Raw genomic sequence first — 22631 nt, 5'->3', positions numbered from 1 at the left:
TCAATTAAGTTATTAAAGCTTTCATTTGCCTGTGATGAGCCCAAGTTAGATAGCTTTTTAGACTGTGGAACCATTTTTTGAATAAACAGTTTCTCAAGATCTGATCTGTGTTCAGACGAACATAGGTCTTTTCCACAAGGAAGATTTGAATGGATATAGGAATCCTTGTCTTTAAGGTATCCACACCAAGTTTCATTGCAGTTATCATGTTCGCCAAATATGTGTTTTATTGATGCATGTAGGCCGTCCTCAATACCACTTGGATTACCTACATTCTGGTTGACAACGTATGTAAAGTTTTTAACAATTGCGTCACAAACCATTCCAGTTAACTCTTTGTGTTTTGGCTTTAGTTCATTTATCTTTGAAATAATGTTATGTTTGATATGATTTCTATCACTTATTTTTTCCATTTTTGAATTGGGCATTATTAATCGCTTGGCTCAGTCAAAACCTGTGGAATCATCATCTCCTACTACTTCTAATATATCCACTCCTTTTTCATCTAATTCCTTTAACATTTCGACTTCCATATCTGGTTCCATACCCTGAAATAGTTTTTAAAATAATGTGTATTCAGTAAACATTTAGATGATACCACAACCCCATATTTGATTATCAAAAGCCTTAAACTTTGCATTGACAAAATTTTTTGTAAAAATTCCTCAAAAATGAAAGCGTACAAGGTTTGATTAATTCAACAGTTGTATCTAACAATTCTAATAATCTGTCAATTATTTGAAATTGAAATGTTTTGGAAACACTAAATAATGAATGGTCCTCACATTCACTTTCATCAACTAAACATTGAATATGCCAATTCAAAATTACAACTTATTTTCAAAGTAAATATTGAGGTGTTGTTTGTTTTCACAATGCAATGATGACGGGACGTATCATGATATATCGTTGTCTGTCTGTTCTTCTGTTGTCAACATGTAGGACATTAACTCAAAAACGCTTTAACTAATTTGCATAAAACTTTGATGAATTGTTATATATATTGATGTGAGATCCCTTTGGTTTTTTATAAATTTTAGATTTTACATTTCCGAGTTATGGGGTTTTATTCATTAAAAAAGGGGTGATTTTCCAGTTTTGGACAATGACTCAAAAATGCTTTCAGCAATTCTCATGAAACTTTAGTGAATTGTTTATATCTATTGATGTAAGCTCCCTTTTGATTTTTATACATTAGAAATATGACATTGAGAAGTAATTGAACTTTTTCTTTGAAAAAGTGATGGGCGTATCATGTGCTCATGGCGCAGCTGTTTATTACCATTGTTATTGCTTTCATATGGTAAATACCTTTGCCGAACCACTCCAATTCTTTCTACACTTATGTTGTCGTGGTAAGACACCTCTGCCCTTTGCCCTTTCACAAATTCTACAGCTTGATATGCGAACCTTATGGTTTACAACTTTGCCTGTGGTTTTTCCAATCAGTGTTGAAACTTCTTCAAAATGCAACATATTGAAGTTTTATATCTAAATCACAATGTTCAAGCCAAGATTTGAAAAGAACAGGTTTATATTGAGCATATCAAAGAACCCCATATACTAAAATGTTGTTGCTCATGAAATGTACAAAACCGAAGAGTTATTGGTATTTTTTTGTTTTTTTCATTTAACAAATTGCAAATTTGTGGCTTTGTGACCATTTTGAAAAAATAATGTGAAAGTTTGGTTTAGTTTATATCTGTATATTATATTTGTTCAGCATCTACCAGTACCTTGTTTAAAGAAACTTTAAACCACAAAAAGAAGAATATCTGCTGTATTATTTTTATTAGATTTGAGATTTTTTACCTTGACTTGTTGAAAAATTTAATAAATGGTCAACTAATGAATGACGAAATCTAGAATGTAGCTTGATAAAAGATAGGAAAACACCTTAAGAGTTGTTTGTTATACTCTAAAGAAGGCTAAAATATCAGCAATCAATACATTCTATAGAATAGAAGCAGTAAAGTTATAATTTTTGTATCAATTTTAATTGATATTTCTGCCTTTTTTGCAGAGTTATCTCCCGTTTTCAATGCAAATCTCCATAGGAATTTTAAATCATGATTTTTTAGTCTTCCTCAAGTAAGAATATATAAAACTTTTTGCTGTGTATATTTGGGGTATAATGCCTGGACTAATGGGTATGACTATGCCGTATGGGCTTTGCTCATTGTTGAAGGCCGTACGGTGACCTATAGTTGTTAATTTCTGTGTCATTTTGGTCTCTTGTGGAGAGTTGTCTCATTGGCAATCATACCACATCTTTTTTTTTATAATGGGGTATATTCCAAAAAGAAAGTAACTAATATTTAACAAGCAAAATGCATTTCTATAGATCCACCCCACCAGGTGATCACACTGAATGGACATGAAATAAGCACTGTCATTTTTACCTGATAAGCTGTAGTACGATCGGCCAGATCCTTTTTTCTGCCAGCATGTATCAGTACTTATGCATATTCCACTTCTACTGTCTGTTTGATCTTCTAATTTAATAGGAAAAAAATGCACATATAATATATATATATATATAGAAATAAGCAGTAATTATAGACCACTTCTGTAATCCACTTTGGTCTTGACTGTCCTTAACTAGTGTGATTAATTAATATCAATCTTGGTATAGTCTGTATAATTGGTTCGAAAAATGCTCGTCCAGTCTTGACTCTGTCTCGACCTGTGTCTACAATCTTGATCTTCAAATTTAGTCTAGACTGGTCTGAATGAGCCTATCTAACTATATAATGAATTTTATATTAATTTTACAAAATTTCAGGTTATTTGGTAGTTTGTTCATTGCTGTCAAATTAAAGGCTTTGATTAATAGGTAGAAAAAAATAGAATTTTCAGTTCTGAATAAATTAATATAGTGACCTTTAATTATAACTTTAAATTTTTCCAATTAACTTAGATTTTCATAAAACTTTGCAGCTATCTCAATTATATATTGATCTTACAGAATGCCATATTGTTTGGTAGCTTGGTGTATTGCTGTCAAATTAAAGGATTTCATTAATAGGTAAAAACAGCAAGAATTTTCAGTTTGGACTAAATTCTGATAGTCACATTTAAATTTTTATAAAACTTTTCTAAATCAACTTGGATTTTCATTAAACTATATAGCTATCTGAATTATATGATGATGTTATAGAATGCAAGGTTGTTTGGTAGTTTAGAGTGTAGCTATCAAATTTAAGGACTTAATTAATTGGTTAAAAAAAGCTAGAATTTTCAGTTTGGACTAAATTCTGATAGTCACCTTTAAATATTTTCATAACTTTTTCAAGTTATAATTCTGATTTTTCATCAACATCTTTAGCTATCTCAATTAAATATTGATCTTGCAAAATACCAGGTTATTTGGTAGTTTTCGCAACTTTTGTTTATTGCTGTCAAATTTTAAAATTTAATTTATAGGTATCTTTATGCATTTAGACCAAACTGAAAATTGTGACTTTTTTTTACCTATTAATTAAATCCTTAAATTTTATGGCAATCAACAAAATAGCCACATTACCTGCATTTTGTAAGATCAATATATAATTACGATAGCTGTATAGTTTTATGAAAATCCAAGTTGATTTAGAAAAGTTAGAAAGAAAATTAAAGGTGACTATCTGATTAAGTACAAACTGAAAATTCTTGCTTTTTTTTTTTGGTTGAGATTGTAGAGACTGAGTCCAGACTGGTTGAGCATTTGTCGAGACCATATTCAGACTATACCAATATTATCAAGTACTCATCAGGCTTATAAAGTAAAGTATAAGAAAATGTATATAAATACAAAATAGCCATAATTGTTATCAAACCTGTTGTGGAATTCAATATTTCCCTTTGCAAGTGTCTTTGTTGTGACATGATGGCCTGATTATCAAGAACACTGCCGGCTTCATTTTCTCTAATTTTCAAGGTCTTTGCATCTATGCAATGGACATTAAGTGATGACAAAAAGTTTTTGAGCTGAGTCTCGCCAATACCAGTATGTATCATTTCTGTATTGTTTATTAAAAGATGTTTAATAAAAATGAATTGTGAATACATCAAAAAAATTGGTTCAATGTGTATTTTTTAACATGTTTAATGAATGAAGTGTTTTTCACAAGGCCTTTCATCATCACTACAAATTCTGTAATTGAGGCTATCAGAATTGTTTTTTAATGTAATATGTATATGTGAAGCCTAGGTGGTCGAGTGGTCTAACGTGTTGGATATAGTGCAATACGATTTTGTGCCACAATATCTCAGTAGTATGAGTTTGAATCCCGGCGAGGGAAGAACAAAATAAATTTGCGAAAGATAATTTACAGATCTAACATTGTTCGGCTGATGTTTAGATGAATTATATATTTATATACCAGTAGACAGATGGTGTTATAAATGTGTTTGATGCTATAATTTATATATTAAATCCAAGATATAATTAATGATTTTGTACATGATGTGCTTTTTTTTTTTCATTTTTCTCAATCAAGTAATTCTTTCTGTCAGTATTGTTCTTTTGTATTACTTTAATTGTTATTTTCTTATTATGTTGCCCCTTCAAAAGCGCCTTGTTTCTTCAATTTGAAATAAAGTATAATTTATATGTTATTCTTCTATACATGTACAGATGTACAGGGTTATTTTTTCTTATATATTTTATGATAGATATAGGAAGATGTGGTATGAGTGCCAATGAGACAACTCTCCATCCAAGTAACAATTTAAATAAACTGCTTCGCTGAGCGCAGCTGGATACGCTCGCAGAGGTCCAACCCTGAACAGTTGGGGCAAAAATGGACACAATATTCAAGCTTGATACAGGTCTGAATTTGGATTGTAATTAAATATTTGATATATTATAGGTTTCTGAATAAATGTAGTCAGAGAACTTGAAATTGGTTATATGAAAGATTTCTTGCTGTTGTGCAATACACTGTGCTGTTGCGCATTACTTAGTAAATCTGTAGTCAGGCTATAAACAAATAAAATCTTATAACTCGGAAATGTAAAATCGAAAATTTATAAAAATCAAAAGGGAGCTTACAATATAGATATAAACAATTTACCAAAGTGTCATAAAAAATGCTGAAAGCATTTTTGAATTATTTTCTGAAAACTGAAAAATCCCCCTTTTCGTAATGAATAAAACCCCATAAATCGGAAACGTATGGTCTGAAATTTATAAAAAGCAAAAGGGAGCTCATGTCGATAAAAATAAACAATTCACCAAAGTTTCTTGCAAATTGGTAAAATTGTTTTTGAGTAATTGTCTGAAAACTGGAAAATCCCCCCTTTTTTAATGAATAAAACCCCAAAACTCGGAAACGGTAAATCAAAAATTTATAAAAAACTAAAGGGAGCTCACGTCAATAGATATGAACAATTCACAAAAAGTTTCATGCAAATTGGTGAAATATCTTTTGAGTTATTGTCCGAAAACTGGAAAATCCCCCCTTTTTTAATGAATAAAACCCCAAAACTCGGAAATGGTAAATCTGAAATTTATAAAAAACGAAAGAGAGCTCACGTCAATAGATATAAACAATTCACCAAAGTTTCATGCAAATTGGTAAAAGCGTTTTTGAATAAATGTCCGACATGTTGACGACGGACGAACGGACAGACGGACTGACAGACTGTCAACTGTATACCATAATACGTACCGTAAACGGGCGTATAAAAGTAAACCATTATAGGTCAAGGTACGGCCTTCAACACGGAGCCTTGGCTCACACAGAACAGCAAGCTATAAAGGACCCCAAAAATTACTAGTGTTAAACCATTCAAACGGGAAAATCAAAGGTCTAATCTATATAAAAACGAGAAACGAGAAACACGTATGAACTACATAAACAGACGACAAATAGTATGATACTAAACCCCTAACGGGAGGGATAGTGTTGATATTCATATGATGAAACATAATCTTTCAATCAGTTAAATTGAGGTCTGGGGCTGGCATGTCAGTAACAGCTGGTAGTCATTTGTTAATTTATGTATAATTGTCATTTTGTTTAGTTTCTTTTGTTACCTATTTTGACATCGGACTCAGACTTCATTTAAACTGAGTTTTAATGTGCATATAGCCATGCTGTGTGTTTGTTTTTTCTACATTGGCTTGAGATCTCACAAAACATGTTTAACCCTGCCGCATTTTTGTGCCTGTCCCAAATCAGGAGCCTTTTAGCCTTTGTTAGTCTTTTATGATTTTTAATTATAGTTCATATTTATATATTTCGGTCTTTCAGAGTTTACATGTACATGATGTAGCTATATTTATATAGTATGACGTCCTTATTCAATGAACTAGTACACATTTTTGTTACGAGACTAGCTGAAGCATGCCTCAGGGTGCAGGATTTTCTCATTGTTGAAGACCCATCAGTGGCTGTTTTCTGCTCTTTGGTCAGGTTGTTGTCTCCTTGACACATTCCCCATTTCCAGTCTCAATTTTACAACAAAGAAAATGTTATGCTATTTTATAAATAACAGATTTATGATGAGATGAACATAAAAGAAAGTCAACAGACTCTACTATTTTTCCAGAGGACTAATAAAAATGTCAGGTGACATATGTGCGGTTGGGAAGGTTAGAAACTCTACATGAAAGAAACCTGTTGCAGCTTTCGTATTGACATCAAAAATTCCAACACCATTCATTTCTCTCCCAAAGTGGACCTTGCCTAGTTTAATTCTGTTTAAGGTTTGACATGACCAGTGTTTACAAATAATGTACACTATGCCGGTCAGACCATAGCACCGGACTCCCTTTGCATCATGCAAATGTAAAGGTAAACTACATTCTCTGCAACCTTTTAGCTGGTTAGCCAATGTGTCCAGTTCGGTCACTAGTCTACAGTGACTTAACGGTACAAGATCAGGTGGTATATATGTTAAGTCATCATCCGTTAATGTGCTTGCTGTAATGTTCTCTGTTGGTGCTATGGGCTTACAAAATGTAGCATAGGAATGATCTGATACTCGGTTGTTGATTTTATGTTTTTGCAGAACTCTATCTAGAATTAATTTTGTTATTTTTTTGACAGATTTTGTTTGTGAGAATTGCCCCTTGTGGTTTCTGATCGACGGCATAATTTCTTTAGAGCAGACTATTATTTATTGCGATTGTCGCATTGCGAAATTAACATCTTACCTCCATGGCCATTTTTTTCAAAGGGTGCTCCGTCACTTTCAAGTCCAGTTTCAGTGATGTTAATTTGTGAGCCGCTTAATAATACACCAAAATGATTCTCAATATGTATTATTCCTGAGAATCAAGTCAGTCATCTTAATAAGCGGTTCACTTGTTTCATATCTTCTCTTTTTTCTTGAGATTTTTTTCGACTACTCACCATTCACTTTTACCGGAAGTAAACATGCTACATTTCGTCATATAATAAGATAAATTAAACATATTCGTTTCATTGAATGATTGCAAAAAATATTATTCAAAGTAAGTTATCCGCTGAAAAAAAATGTTTACGAATGTTTTTTGTATTTATCAGGTTATCGTAAAAATATTTGTTTACGACAAGAGAATGCGTAACTTTCTGCGCAGAAGGCGCGAAAATTTAAACCCCCGAACTACCTTAACCAGGAAAACATAGCGAGGATAGGTTCAAATGAAACATTCCAGACAATGTACACCTGATAATAATTCAACGCACCAAAAATAGTGCCTTGTTGCTTTTAATATCCAAGAGAGACACTTACCCAAGAAAACTAAGTATTGACCAATGCACAATGAAAATGAGGTCAAGGTCAAATGAAACCTGCCAGACAGACATGTTAATTTTACAATTATTCCATACAATTAATAGAGTTGACCTAGTGTGTATAGCATTTGAAAAACAGACCAAAACAAAAACAATTAACATTGACCACTGAATCATGAGGTCAAGGTCAGAGGAAACCTGCCAGACTAACATGTACACCTTTCAATCATTCCATAAAATGCATATAGTTGACCTACAGCTTATGGTATCTGTATCTGAGAAACAGACTTAATAACATAACTTTAACATTAATCACTGAATCATGAAAAGAGGTAGAGGTCAGGTAAACTGTCTGTCAGAACCCATATACCAAATATATAGAGAATTAAACTAGAAGCAAAAGAGCCTGTGTCACTAACCTTGGTCTATGTGCATATCCAAAATTGTACAGGAAGTTCAGAGATTAAAGCTAAAAGCACAAAAAAAATGGTGAAAATCGTCATAAAGAGCAATAATTCGAATAAGGAGTTTTGGACAATTTCCTCCATTCCATATTTAATTGTAGATCTTGTCTTCCTGATAATTGTTTTCTAATTTAAGTTTCTATCTATCTATCATAATTTATAGGATATAAGACAAAAATATATACTAAATATATAGAGAATTAAACTAGAGGCTCCAAAGAGCCTGTGTCACTAACCTTGGTCTATGTGCATATCCAAAATTGTACAGGAAAATAGACTTCATGAAAAACAATCTGTTTTGTTATCTTGTATAGCTGATCATTAAGTCTGTTCACTTTCTCTCTATCTTGTTAAGTTTTTACTCAAAACACAAAAGACAGTTAAAAAAAAATCCTTATTTAAGGGCAATCACTCCTTAAAAGAGTGACAGCCTACTAACTATATCGGCAAAATTTGACTTGTTAGTATATCTTGACTTGTTGATCATTTTTGTGATTTAAAGTGTCTATTTATCTATTATAAGTTCGGAGATAAAAGCCAAAAGCACAAAAAAAAATGGTGAAAATCGTCATAAAGAGCAATAATTCGAATAAGGAGTTTTGGACAATTTCCTCCATTCCTGATTTAATTGAAGATCTTGTCTTCCTGATCATTTTTGCTAATTTAAGTTTCTATCTATCTATCATAACTTATAGGATATAAGACAAAAACACAAAAAATTGGTAAAAATCATCATCAAAGGCAACAACTCTAAGAAGGAATTGATTTGAACGTTTCAACCATTAGACTTATTATAGAACTTGTCTTGTTGATCATTTTTGCATTCTAAAGTCTATCTTTATCTATTTTAGATTACAAGATAATAGGCAAAAATGAAAAAAATGGTAAAATTAGTCTGACAGTTTTGACATATCAGGACAATTGGTAAAGCTCAATGTTCTGAACATTTTAGCGGCTGTCAAATTTTCTCTTTTTATAGCAGTTTCAAAATAACAGACAAAACTTGCATTTTACCCCTATGTTCTATTTTTAGCCATGTTGTCCATCTTGTTCGGCAGTGGGTTCACAAGACACATTTTTAATCAGATACCCTAATGATCATTGTGGCCAAGTTTGGTTAAATTTGGCATAGAAGTTTCAGAGAAGATTTTTGAAAAGGTTAGCAGACAATGTACAAATTGTTATTAAAGGGCAATAACTTGAATAAGGAGATAGATGTAGGAGGATTACCTCCATTCCATCTTAATTAAAGATCTTGTCTAGCTGATTATTTTTGTTATTTAAGTTTCTATCTATCTATTATAATTTTTAGGATAAAAGGCTTAAAGGCAAAAAAATTGGTAAAAATCATCATCAAAGGGCAATTACTCTAAGAAGTAGTTGACTGACTATTTTCACCATTTGACTTATTTGTAGAACTTGTCTTGCTGATCATTTTTTCTGATTTTATGTTTCTCTATATCATGTAAATCTATCATAGTTTTTCAAGACAGTAGGCAAAAATGAAAAAAAGATAAAAATTGTCATTTAAGGGCAATAACTCCTATTAAAAGTCGTCTTACAGTTTTGACATATATGGACAATTGGTAGAGTTTAACAATTTTGTAAGTTTTGCTACTGACATATTTCTCTATTGATAATAGTTTTCAAAATAATAGACAAAACTCACATTTTACCATTATGTTCTATTTTTAGCCATGTCGACCATCTTGCTTGGTAGGCGGGGTCATAGGACACATTTTTTACTAGATACTCCAATGATGATTGTGGCAAAGTTTGGATAAATTTGGCACAGTAGTTTCAGAGGAGAAGATGTTTGTAAAAGTTAATGGATGACGACAACGATGGACGGCGGACGCCAAGTGATGAGAAAAGCTTGAGCGGCCCATTTTTTTATCAAGCAGTTGCTGAACCATGAAAATTAGGTCCAGGACAATGGACATATGACCATGGTGACAGACAAGTACTTTGTAACATAAAACACCTACATTCAAGGTATGAAGCATCCATGTCTTCTTACCTTCTAAAGTATAAAGCTTTATACAAATAGTTTATGCCACTGCTGCCGGATAGCAATCCTTAAGTCTTGCATGTCACAGGCCTAGGGGAGACAAACTAGAGGCTCTTAAGACCCTGTGTTGCTCACATGTATCTACTGTGGTTTTGGAGGTCATGTAAAATCAGTTTGAAATCAAAATAAATAGTATTAGATACCCTAATACAGATTGAGGCCAAGTTTGGTTTAATTCGGCCCAGTAATTAAATTTAAAGCAGGTCATCCCATTGTAGTCTTAAAATATATATAGTTACTGAAGACCCCTTATCATTATTTTAATAGTTTTTGTGACCGATTAAAATTGTTTTTTTACAATTTTCCCATAGACTTCTATAGTAAACCCCTTTGTTCTATTTTCAGCCTTGGTGGCCATCTTGGTTGGATTACAGGGTCATCGGATATATTTTTCAATCAAAATACCATATTGAAAATTGTGGCTTAGTTAAATTCTATTTGGCCCAGTAGATTAAGTGGAGAAGATTTTTGTAAAAGATTACAAAAATTTACGAAAAATTGAGAAAATTTACTTTAAAGGGCAATAACTCATGAAGGGGTCAATTGACAATTTTGATCATGTTGACTTATTTGTAGAACATTTTTGCTGTTTACAGTTTATCTCTATCTAGTATAATATTCAAGATACCAGTAATGACCAAAAGCTGCAAAATTTCCTTAAAATTACAAATTCAGGGACAGCAACCCAATAACGGGTTGTCTGCTTCGTCTGAAAATTTCAGAGCAGATAGATCTTAACCTGATGAACATTTTTTCTTCATGTCAGATTTGCTCTTAATGCTTTAGTTTCAGAGATATTAGCCACTTATGTTGCTATGCATTGTCAAATATATCTTTAATATATATTTTGTTTATTTTGTCAAAATTTTATTTTTGATTTATTGTACAATTTGTAAATTCTTTTTATTTTTACATTTAAGCAACAAACAAAATATAGCTTTCTATTTTGGTAAAATTTCTAATTTTTCTAATTTTCTGATTTTCTTTTACTTTTGGAATTTCTTTCGGTGGAATTTTACACTACAACCATATTCATTTTGAAATGTATTTATCCATTTGACCTGACTCTGTACTTATGTATCCCGTCATACTTTGAACGACAAAATTATTTTATATCTACCTGTGTGACGTCAAACGCGCGTTTCTACGCCAGTACTTAAAACCTTTCATCCTTTATGGGTGGATTTTACATAGATAGATAAAATTGTATAATAAAAAAGCAAAATGAGGATGTTAAATTTGATGTATGCCTTTTGCGCTTCTTTGTTACATTTGTTTGTTGACTGCTGTACCCCTTTTTTTGACATTTTTACCTATTGTGTCTGTTTGTTTTGTTCACGCATCATTGTCAATATAATGGAATTTGATGGGACTGTCATACAAGTGAGAGGTTTAGCTAGCTATAAAACCAGGTTCAATCCATAATTTTCTACATAAGAAAATGCCTGTACCAAGTCAGGAATATGACAGTTGTTATCCATTCGTTTGATGTGTTTGAGCTTTTGATTTTGCCATTTGATTAGGGACTTTCATTTTTGAATTTTCCTCAGAGTTAAGTATTTTTGTGATTTTACTCTTCATTGCAGGAGGTTGACGTCATGGGCAATAAATAATCCAAAATCTTCTCATTTGTCTGGTTTTTGTTGGAAAGTTGTGTCATTAGGAATCATATCACGTCTCCTTATTTCTACATAGCGATCAAGAAATGTGAGCTGTTTACTTTTCTGTTATTTGAACCTGTCCAAAAGCACAAAACAAGTAAATATCAAGTGGTGAGATACATTCTTTCGTTAGTCAACCCAAAAATGACACATATGATAATTGGGCTGAAACAAACGGAACATGAATGTAGTCCTTGAGTAACACAAATTTCCTGTTATAGTCATTAAATAGTTGTCATTTCTAAAATTAGTTTCAGATAAATGCAAAATTTCTTTAAAATTACCCTGATGCCTGCAAGAGTTGTTCAACATCTTTACAAGGTACTGTTGTCTCTATAGTACATGGATTTGGATGTGTAATTTCAGTTAATATCAGGTTATTGTTTCCAATAGCCGACTGTAAAACTCAGAAGACTGTAAAACACTAATGATGTCAGACAACTTTACAATTCCAGAATACTGTGATTCATTAGTACTCACTAGCTAACTCTGTAATCTGTCCAGGGAACAGCAAGTTGTTGATTCCACTGGATGACTTCATGAAGACGAAAAAATGATCATGAAGTAAACTATTACAACTTCTTTTTTTTTATCTTTTTTCATTTGTGTAATATATGGTTGCAATGCTGCATCATTGGTGTCTAATGAAATAATTTTTGATTTATAAGGAGTTACAGATGCAGACTGTGGAATGATGAATCAACTATAATGAAAAGATGGGGTTTCCTAATTGCTGAAAGTAGTACAGTGAATTTTTATATGTTCAAATATCTGCATGTCCTTTTGATGTTTGGTCTATTGGCAAAAATACAAATCTACTTATGTTTATAAGATACAGTGATCCGGGTATATTACCGACTTTACTGAGCAGAGATGAAAAAAAAATTGTAGGAGACTTAAAGCATAATATTCCTACATTCATAAATATACAATTAATATGCTTACAGTCACTTCATTTAAACTTAGTGGATAGTTGTCTCATTAACAAACATACCACATCTCCTTATTTTTATAAAGACAAAGTTCCATGCACAGTTGTTGAGTTATATATAGCAAGTATGATACAGTAAGATACAGTACTTACTGTTATTATATGATTAGATAGTGCGAAGATATAAATTTCTTATTACATGCATGATAAACAAGCTCACAGCCAGGATGTCTCCAAAGAGGGAGATTTGGGGTCATGATGCTCTGACTATAATAGTCAACTAAATTCTTAATCTCTACCTTAATATAGTCTTTAACATGTTTAAGATAACCATTGGTCTTTAAAAGTGGTACAGGTCCATCAAACAAACCCTCACCTCTGCTACAATTGTAATAGATATTTATCTTATACTTTTAATAATGTATATGGAAAACATAAGTTGACCTCAATTTCCCTTCATTTAAGTGTTAGACATGAGTTTCATTAGTTCTGATATATTTAATAGGCAACAGAAAATCACTGAAGTTTAAATCTCATAAATCCTTTAAACCATAAAAATTCAATTTAAAAATCAAAACTGAGGAAATGGCATGAACTCTTAAAGGAGCAAGTTCAGGAGCATCTACAGGGGTTAGTGTCTCCAGCTTTGCATGTGCTGTAAATTCAGAAATTATTGCGTGCATTTATTATTGCGATTTTGTCATTTTAGACTAAAATGCGATTTTAATTTTTGTAATATTGAGAAAAATCCTGTTTAATTCATACAAAAAATTTCAAAATGCGAGTTTAAATTATTGCAATTATAACCCTGTCGCATTTTGCGCAATAATAAAAACATCGCAATAATTTCTGAATTTACAGTATCACCCTCCATGGGAATCCACAGTCAGTCAAAATGTCATAATCAGGGATAGGATACAATCAGTAACTTAACAGAACGTACAACTATTTTAATATCTAAAGATCTAAGACCATGAAAACATGTCACAAGTGAGTTGACAGAGATATCATATTGGTTAAACACTTGGTAATGGTGACAGATAAACATGTGTAATATCGATTTCAGTATTCTTCATAATTCTGTCTCCCCTATTTTGTTTGAGGAGCACACCCCTGTTAAACATTAATAGCCAATAAGACATAACATACCTTGACAAATCTCTTTAAAATAATAGACTGATATACTTTTAATCGACCTAAAAAAACATAACTCAAATTCAGAGTCTTACGAAAAGAGTCTCTTGTAATATTTTAATGTTATCAAAATAATGGAACCAATGCATGCAAATTGAACTTTTTTTAACAGTTGTTAAATAATTTGTTGTACAAATGTATTAAATTTGTTCGTTAAGAATCAGTTATAACGAGAGGTCTCATAGTAAAAGTCACTGCATACGGGAAAATATTGGCAACTTAGTGTACAGAAAGACAATAATTCAATAGCAGTAAATTTCTGAAGAGTTTGATAATATAAAGGATTTTTTCTTTTGTAAATAAACAAGAAAGTTCACGTACATTTGTTTTCTAGTAAAACTTAGCCATTCAAGTATATAAAACATATATTCAACTTTTTTTTCAATTTGAAGTTTTGAATGACATTAATATAAAAAATGCATTGAAACTGTTAAAAACTTAAAATCAACTTTAAAATTGTTATCTTTCACATATGTAAGGTATACTAAATATGACAATAGGAATGAACTCTCATTCATATGAAAAAATAACAAATATCAATATATTTTTCTAAATTCAGTAAAGTAAGGTTTAAATTCTAGCATGTAGACAATACATCTTTTTCTTTCTTAAAAATTCAAAAATACACAACTGATACACACTCCATTTCTTTTTAACAAAAAAGCTTTACTTAACTTACAATTGTGATTAATGATACTGTATCTCAAATGTTTATAAAAAAAAATTGAAAATAAAAGAATGTAATCTACATATTATATTTCAAAAATTCTCACCACATATGACAGCCCAATGAGAAAACATTACTGATTTAGATCTTCTACTGTCATAACAAACTGGACATCACCAGCAGAAAGAAATGTTTCAGCCATCTTGAAAACAAATGACTACAAAATTCAATTGTCATTTATATAAATAGTTATACAATTTGACCCTCAAAGAACTGCCAATGCTTCAACAATCTAGACAATAAAATAAAATTACAAGCTCAAAATATTCGTAGAAGGTTTGCCATAAACCTGTTTTGCCTGTGACTGCTGTTGTTAAAGGTATTATTTCCATACCAGAGTTCAAGTCCATTTATAAGTCAAATTCAAAAAATAATTCTTAAGATGCTATTTCTTGACAATGAAGAAGGTTTGGTAAAATTCTATGATGTTTTTGTCAAGGTAATTAATGTAGGAACAAATCTTTTATCTGGACTATATCTTAATCTTCTGACAAGACTTTTTTTGCAGAAGATTAATCATATTTAATATCTTAGTCTAGGAGTAATACCACCATTGATTTTTCCTTATTAGTCTTTGTTAAATTGAAGCTTTTCAAAAAATTGTGCAGAATTTATCTTTGTTTCAAATAAAGAAATACTTGGCATGAGTTAAGTTTTATCGTGTTCAGTAGTCTACAGTGAAAATTTCACATAACATTCCATTGCATATAAGATAATAACCATCACCGGAAGTAAACCAATCAAATTTTCACCCCTTTTTTTCTTGTTAACAAGCTTTAGTAACCATGTTGCCTGAAGTTTCAAAAATATTTTATAGAACTAGCAAATAAAACTAGAGGCGCTAAAGAGCCTGTGTCACTCACCTTGGTCTATGTGCATATTCAACAAAGGACACTCTCCAACATTGTAGACGAGAGCAAATTCATGATATAAATCTATGTTTTGTTGATTTCGTAATGCTGATCATTTAGTCTGTTAAGTGTCCCTTTTTTTCCTTAAATTTTTGCTCAAAACACAAAAGAGGGTAAAAAAAAATTCCAATTTAAGGGCAATAACTCCTACAAAGAGTGACAGTCTACTAACAATATCAGCAAAATTTTACTTGTTAGTATAACTTGCCTTGTTAATCATTTTTGTGATTTAAGTGTCTATTTATCTATTATAGTTTTTTAACATATAAGGCAAAATGCAAAAAAAAAATGTAAAAATCGTCATCAACGGGCAATAATTCCATTTTAAGGAGTCATTGAACCATTTCCTCCATATCCTCTTATTTAAAGATCTTGTCTTGCTGATCATTTTGGTTATTTAAGTTTCTATCTATCTTTTATAATTTGTAACTAAGATATAAGGCAAAAACACAAACAATTTGTAAAAATCGTCATCAAAGGGCTATAACTCTAATGAGAAGTCGACTGATGATTTCAACCATGCAGACTAATGTGTAGAACTTGTCATGTTGATTATTTTTGCAATTTAAAGTTTCTCTCTATTTATTTAAGTTTTCAAGATAAAAGACAAAAATGAACAAAAATGGTAAAATTTGTCATTTAAGGGAAATAACTCCTATAAGAAGTCGTCTGATAGTTTGGACGTATATATGTGGACAATTGGTAGAGCTCTTCATTCTGAACATTTTTCTCCGTCAGATTTTCTCTATTTACAACAGTTTTCAAAATAATAGACAAAACTTGCATTTTACCCCTTTGGTCTATTCATAGCCATGTCAGACATCTTGGTTGGCAGGTGGGGGTCATCTAACACATTTTTAATACTAGATACCCAAATGAGGATTGTGTTCAAGTTTGGTTAAATTAGGGCAAAAATGTTTCAGAGAAGATTTTTGTAAATGTTAACAACAACGACACCGGACGACAGATGCCAAGTGATGAGAAAACCTCCCTTGGCCTTTAAGATTTACAAAAATTGTTAAAAATTGACTATAAAGGGCAATAACTCCTTAAGGGGTTAATTGACAATTTTGGTCATGTTGACTTATTTGTAGATCTTACTTAGCTGAACATTATTGCTGTTTACAGTTTATCTCTATCATATTCAAGATAATAACCAAAACCTGCAAAATTTCCTTAAAATTATTAATTCGGGGGCAGCAACCCAACAACAGTTTGTCTGATTTGTCTGAAAATTTGAGGGCAGATAGATTTAAACCGGATGAACATTTTTCCCCATATTGTATTCGCTCTAAATGCTTTAGTTTCAGAGATATAAGCCTTTTACCCCTATGTTCTATTTTTAGCAATGGCGGCCATCTTGGTTGGCTGGTGGGATCATCAGACACATTTTTAAACTAGATACCTTAATGATAATTGCATATGTGGCCAAGCTTAGTTAAATTTGGCCTAGTAGTTTCAGAGAAGATTTTTGTAAAAGATTACAAAAATTTATGAACAATTGTTAAAAATTGACTATAAAGGGCAATAACTCCTTAAAGGGGCACTAGCTACGAGATATATAAAGAATTAAATTATGATTTTTTTTTTTGTTCAATCATTAATGAAAGTGAAATAATAATTCACTTTTTACAGCCAGTATGGTTCAATTTTGTCAAAATAAGCCAAGAAACATTGCTGATGAATTATTCACTTGCAAGTGAATAATTTGACCTCATTGAATCCGTATTCATGTGAACTTCAATTTAACCCCTTAACTAGAGATGAATTAAGCATGATTTACGCATGTTTAGTTATTAAAAGAAAAGAATGTCAACATTGAAAGTGAAACAAAGGTAAATCATTTGATTGACTGATTGGATCAACAAATCAAAGCACCAAGGGCGCTATAGGCAGTTAATTAAAAAACCAAAGGCAAACTTGGCAGAAGTTCAGATGAATATTGTGGAAGAATTAGTGGAAATATTTATCTCAGGCATTATTCTCAGCTATTTCTGGTGTATCAAATAATGTTTGTACAGAAATGTGTACACTATCCAATCCTATCACTTTCAAAAGTTATTTCCAATTTATATTTTTAAAGATTCAGTCTGAGATTATGCACATACACTGTCCCATGTAAGGGGAGAGTTTTGTGCCAGCTTACATGTTTAAGCCGCCACATTTTGCATGTACCTGTCCATAGTGAGGACCCACTAATTTGGTGATTGTTGCTGTATATCATATTTATTTTTTATAATTGTTTTGTACATAAATCAGGATGCTTCAGTTTTATTGTTTTACATTTGTCAATTCATGGTCGTTTATAGCTTACTATGCAGTATAGGTTTTGCTAATTGTTGCAGGCTGCATGGAGGAATATTCTTATCAGAATAATAATTTCAATAATGGTGTCCAACAGTGGTGTATATATGGTTGAATCCCACTATGTACTAGAGTTTGAATATGCCATATTAGCGGTTTTAGTTGGATCAGCTGGTGCCACTAGTACTATGCACAATTATCAAATCATACCTGCCTACTAATATTCATGGTGACTTGCTCTGCCTACTAATATGCATGGAATAGTCCTATTTCAAGGCAAGTTCCCCTAAAATGTGTTTTGGACATTTAATCCACTCAGAATATTTCAAGATTGAGTGAAATAGCATGAAATTTAAAAAAAAAAATAAAGAGTACATACAAGGTCAAAGGTGCATATGCAGCTTTCCATTTAGGAGTAATCCACCATTGAATTTCTACTATAAGTCTTTGTTAAATTGGCAATTTTCAAAAAAATTGTGTAGAATTTACAAATGATTTATCTTTGTTTAAAATAAAGAAATACTATGCATGAGTAAAGTGTTATCCTATCCAGTACTACAGTGAAAATTAAGAAATAATTCAAGGAAGCCATAGATTTGTTGGAAATTTACACGTGGCCTGGGCAGTGATATTCAAATTTTATCCTGAGCGTTACCTTCCATGTCTATTTTTTATGTTGGGGATTTTCTAGCCAACTATATGGTATGAGATTTTCTTATTTTTGAAGGCCATACGATTCCTATGCTTATAACTGATGATATTCACTTCATTTGAACTTTTGTTGATAGTTGTCTCATTGGCAATCAAACCACATTTCCTTATTTTTATAATAGATATAAATCATGCTTTCCCCGACTAAAATAACTACTGTGGATACATAAATTTTTAGTGTGTATCAATTTTCCTAGATTGAGAAAAACTTGCATATTGGTGGATATTGGATTTCGTGGTTTTGCCAAACTCTGCATACAAAGCCTATTAAATAATTTGTAATTTGTTGAACATTTGAATTTGTGGTTCACCTGTACCCACGAAACCCATGAATATTGGTATCCAACGAATGATAATGAATCCACAGTAATCAAATTAGTAGTAAAATCCAAAAGGCATATAAGCAAATTATGATTATAAAACTGCTAGTATATGATGTTAAACAAATCTTACTGACTTTAGGCATAAACTCCACAAGAAATGCTGTAAAAAGAATTAAAGTTAACATGATGGTATGGGTTATGCTCATTGTTGAAGATCATACAGGGACCTATAGTTGCTAACCATATACATCATTTGATCTCAGGTGAAGATTTATCTCATTGGCAATCATACTAATTCTTCTTATTTTCTATATATGTAGGACTCGGAGGTGCGATGGAGAGGCTGAATTGCGATGGTCCACGCCGAAGTGCGATGGTCCACGCCGAAGTGCGATGGTCCTTTCGCTGAAGTGCCATGGTTTGGCATGCTGCTTGAATATTTTGACGTTTTCAAATACAATGTTACTTTTAAAAAAACAACATGGATTCGCAGGCAAGGAAAGACAGAAATGAAAAAATAAACTTAAAACAGCTCTGAATTTAGATTGTGATTGAATATTTGACAAATCATAGGTTTGTGACACAAAATGAATGTAGTCAAAGAACTGATATATTTGAAATTGGACATTTAAATACCTATTATGGTCCAATATCCAAAATCTAAGTACAATATTAGAATCAGCATATCAAAGAACCCCAAGAATTCAATTTTTGATGAAATCAGACAAAAGTTTAATCTAGGACCCTTTGGACCTCAATGTGGACCAATTTGATAAAGGAGCCCACAATCCAAAATCTCTCAATACATGGTTAGATTCAGCATTTCAAAGAACCCCATAAATTCAATTTTTGTTGAATCAAACAAAGTTTAATTTTGGACCCTGATTTGGACCAACTTGAAAACTGGGCCTAAAAATCTAATATTTAAATAGAGTTTAGATTCAGCATTTGAAAGAACCCTATATATATATTTAATTTATGTTGAAATGAAACACAGGTTAATTTTATCCATAATATTTTCTGTGCAAATGGAAATAACTCAAACTGGATAAATAGTTCTCTTAAATAAGATATGATGCAATTTTTCAAATTATAATCAATAATATAATAACAACAATCAGTGATGACTATTAAAGTTCTCTAAAATTCGATATGATTTAACACTCAAACATTGTTAGAATCAGCATATCAAAGAACCAAAGAATACAATTTTTGATGAAATTAAACAAAAGTTTAATTTAGGATCCTTTGGACTTGAATGTGGTATTATCTTATTAATAATGAAAAGCTTGACCGTTTACAAGTTCTTAAACAGGAGGGGGTGGGGTGACCCAAGGGGACTCACCTTATATTTCATTTGATTTGTTTTATTGTCCCATACAAGAATATATATGGTTTCGGGTTGGGGATCTTGACCATTAACAAGTTTTCAAAAAGAAGGGGGTGGGGGTTACCCCAGGGGACTTTCCCACAATTTCATTTGATTTGTTTTATTGTCCCATTCAAGAATATATATGGTTTAGGGGTGGGGATCTCGACCATTTACAAATTATCAAAAAGAAGGGGGGTGGGGGTTACCCCCATGGACTTTCCATATATTTCATTTGATTCTTTTTATTGTCCCATACAAGAATATATATGGATAAGGGGTGGGGATTTCGACCGTTTAAAAGTTCTCAAACAGGAGGGGGTGGGGTGACCCCAGGGGACTCACCTTTTATTTCATTAAATTTGTTTTATTGTCCCATACAAGAATATATATGGTTTCGGGGTGGGGATCTTGACTGTTTACAAGTTTTCAAAAAAAAGGGGGGTGGGGGTGACCCCCCAGGACTTCCCCTATATTTCATTTGATTTGTTTTATTGTCCCATACAAGAATATATATGGTTTGGGGTAAGGATCTCGACCGTTTACAAGTTTTCAAACAGGAGGGGGGTGGGGGTGACCCAAGGGGACTCACCTTATATTTCATTTGATTTGTTTTATTGTCCCATACAAGAAAATATATGGTTTCCGGGTGGGGATCTTGACTGTTAACAAGTTTTCAAAAAAAAAGGGGGGATGGGGGTTTCCCCAGGGACTTCCCCTCAATTTCATTTCATTTGTTTTATTGTCCCATTCAAGAATATTTATGGTTTAGGGGTGGGGATCTCGACCGTTTACAAGTTATCAAAAAGAAGGGGGGGTTACCCCCATGGACTTCTATATTTGATTTGATTTGATTTATTGTCCCATACAAGAATATATATGGTGGGGATCTTGACTGTTTACAACTTCTCAAAAAGAAGGGGTTGGGGATGACCCCCATGGACTTCCCCTATTTTTTCATTTGATTTGTGTTAATGTCCCATACAAGAATATATATGGTTTAGGGGTGGGGATCTCGACTGTTTACAAGTACTCAAACAGGAGGGGGTTGGGGTGACCCCAGGGGACTCGCTTAGGAAATAGATAATTTTCAAATAAATCTGTCACACCAATTTTTATTGTAAGTCATAAAATAATAACTAGAGATAAATATTTTAAAATTCCACTTTTGGATATTAAAAATGGATTTGATGTGTTTTATTGTAACATACAAGAACATAGGTATATGGTTTCAGGGTGGGGATCTTGACCGCTTACAAGTTATCAAAAAGAAGCTGGAGGTAGTTACCCCAATGGTCTTCCCCTATATTTCATTTGATTTGTTTTATTGTCCCATAGAGAACGAAACCCAATTTTGGAACATACAGCATACGTACTTACAGACAGACAAGGGTAAAACTTAATGCCCCCTCAACTACAGGCATAAAAGTGTGGCAAACTGATTCGCCAAACTGAAGGACAAACAGACAGAAAGACAGATGGACAGACAGACAGACACACAGCCTACCAAAAAAGTTTCAAACAATTTAACAATGATATTTCGCCAATAACTCAAATTTATTTCCATGAACCAGTAACAAAACACCAAAATAATTCTCTAAAATTAGATATGACTTAACCACTCATAAATCTCTAAAATTAGATATGATTTTATATCTATCAATTAAACACATCACTTTTCAAAACAAATAACTCAAACTTATTTCCAAAAACCAGTAAAAAACCAGCAAAATACTTCTCTAAAATCAGATATGATGTTATATCTATTTCCATATTATAATCAAATTTAATTAATAGTTGCTAATATTGTTTCTTTCATGTGTCAAAAAATAATACAGATCTGCAACTTATCTATCAATGTCAAAAACTTTATCTTATAATAAAATATATTATTATCTAATTAAAAACAAGTTTAGATTCAGCACTTGAAAGAACCCTATATATATTTAATTTATGTTCAAATATAACACACACAAACTGATTAATTTTCCCAGGGGACCTGCCCTTTATTTCATATGATTTGTTTTTTTGTCCCATACAAGGATATATATGGTTTAGGAGCGAGATCTCGACCATTTACAAGTTCTTAAACAGGAAGAAGGTGGGAATGACCCCAAGGAACTCACCTTTTATTTCATTTCATTTGCTTTATTGTAACATACAAGAATATATATGGTTTCGCGGTGGGGATCTTGACCGTTTACAAGTTTTCAAAAAAAGGAGAGTAGGGGTTACCCCAGGGGACTTCCCCTAAATTTA

General features: G+C 32.0%; 1 protein-coding gene across 1 annotated transcript; it reads right to left on the bottom strand.

Moving 5' to 3' along the window:
• Nucleotides 1-16: 16 nt before the first annotated feature.
• LOC127711657 (uncharacterized) lies at nt 17-4109 on the bottom strand. The gene is made up of 4 exons (XM_052217772.1): nt 3819-4109; nt 2403-2495; nt 1312-1460; nt 17-548 (listed from the first exon to the last, which is right to left on the bottom strand). Exons 1-4 carry the CDS (start codon nt 4048-4050, stop codon nt 444-446), a joined length of 579 nt encoding a protein of 192 aa, XP_052073732.1. The 5' UTR covers nt 4051-4109; the 3' UTR covers nt 17-443.
• Between the last annotated feature and the right edge of the window lie 18522 nt (nt 4110-22631).

This window comes from Mytilus californianus, unplaced genomic scaffold, assembly GCF_021869535.1.
Source record: "Mytilus californianus isolate M0D057914Y unplaced genomic scaffold, xbMytCali1.0.p SCAF_8, whole genome shotgun sequence".
Lineage (NCBI taxonomy): Eukaryota > Metazoa > Mollusca > Bivalvia > Mytilida > Mytilidae > Mytilus > Mytilus californianus.
Note: the sequence above shows the minus strand (reverse complement) of the source record. Positions and strands in the feature narration are given on the sequence as shown.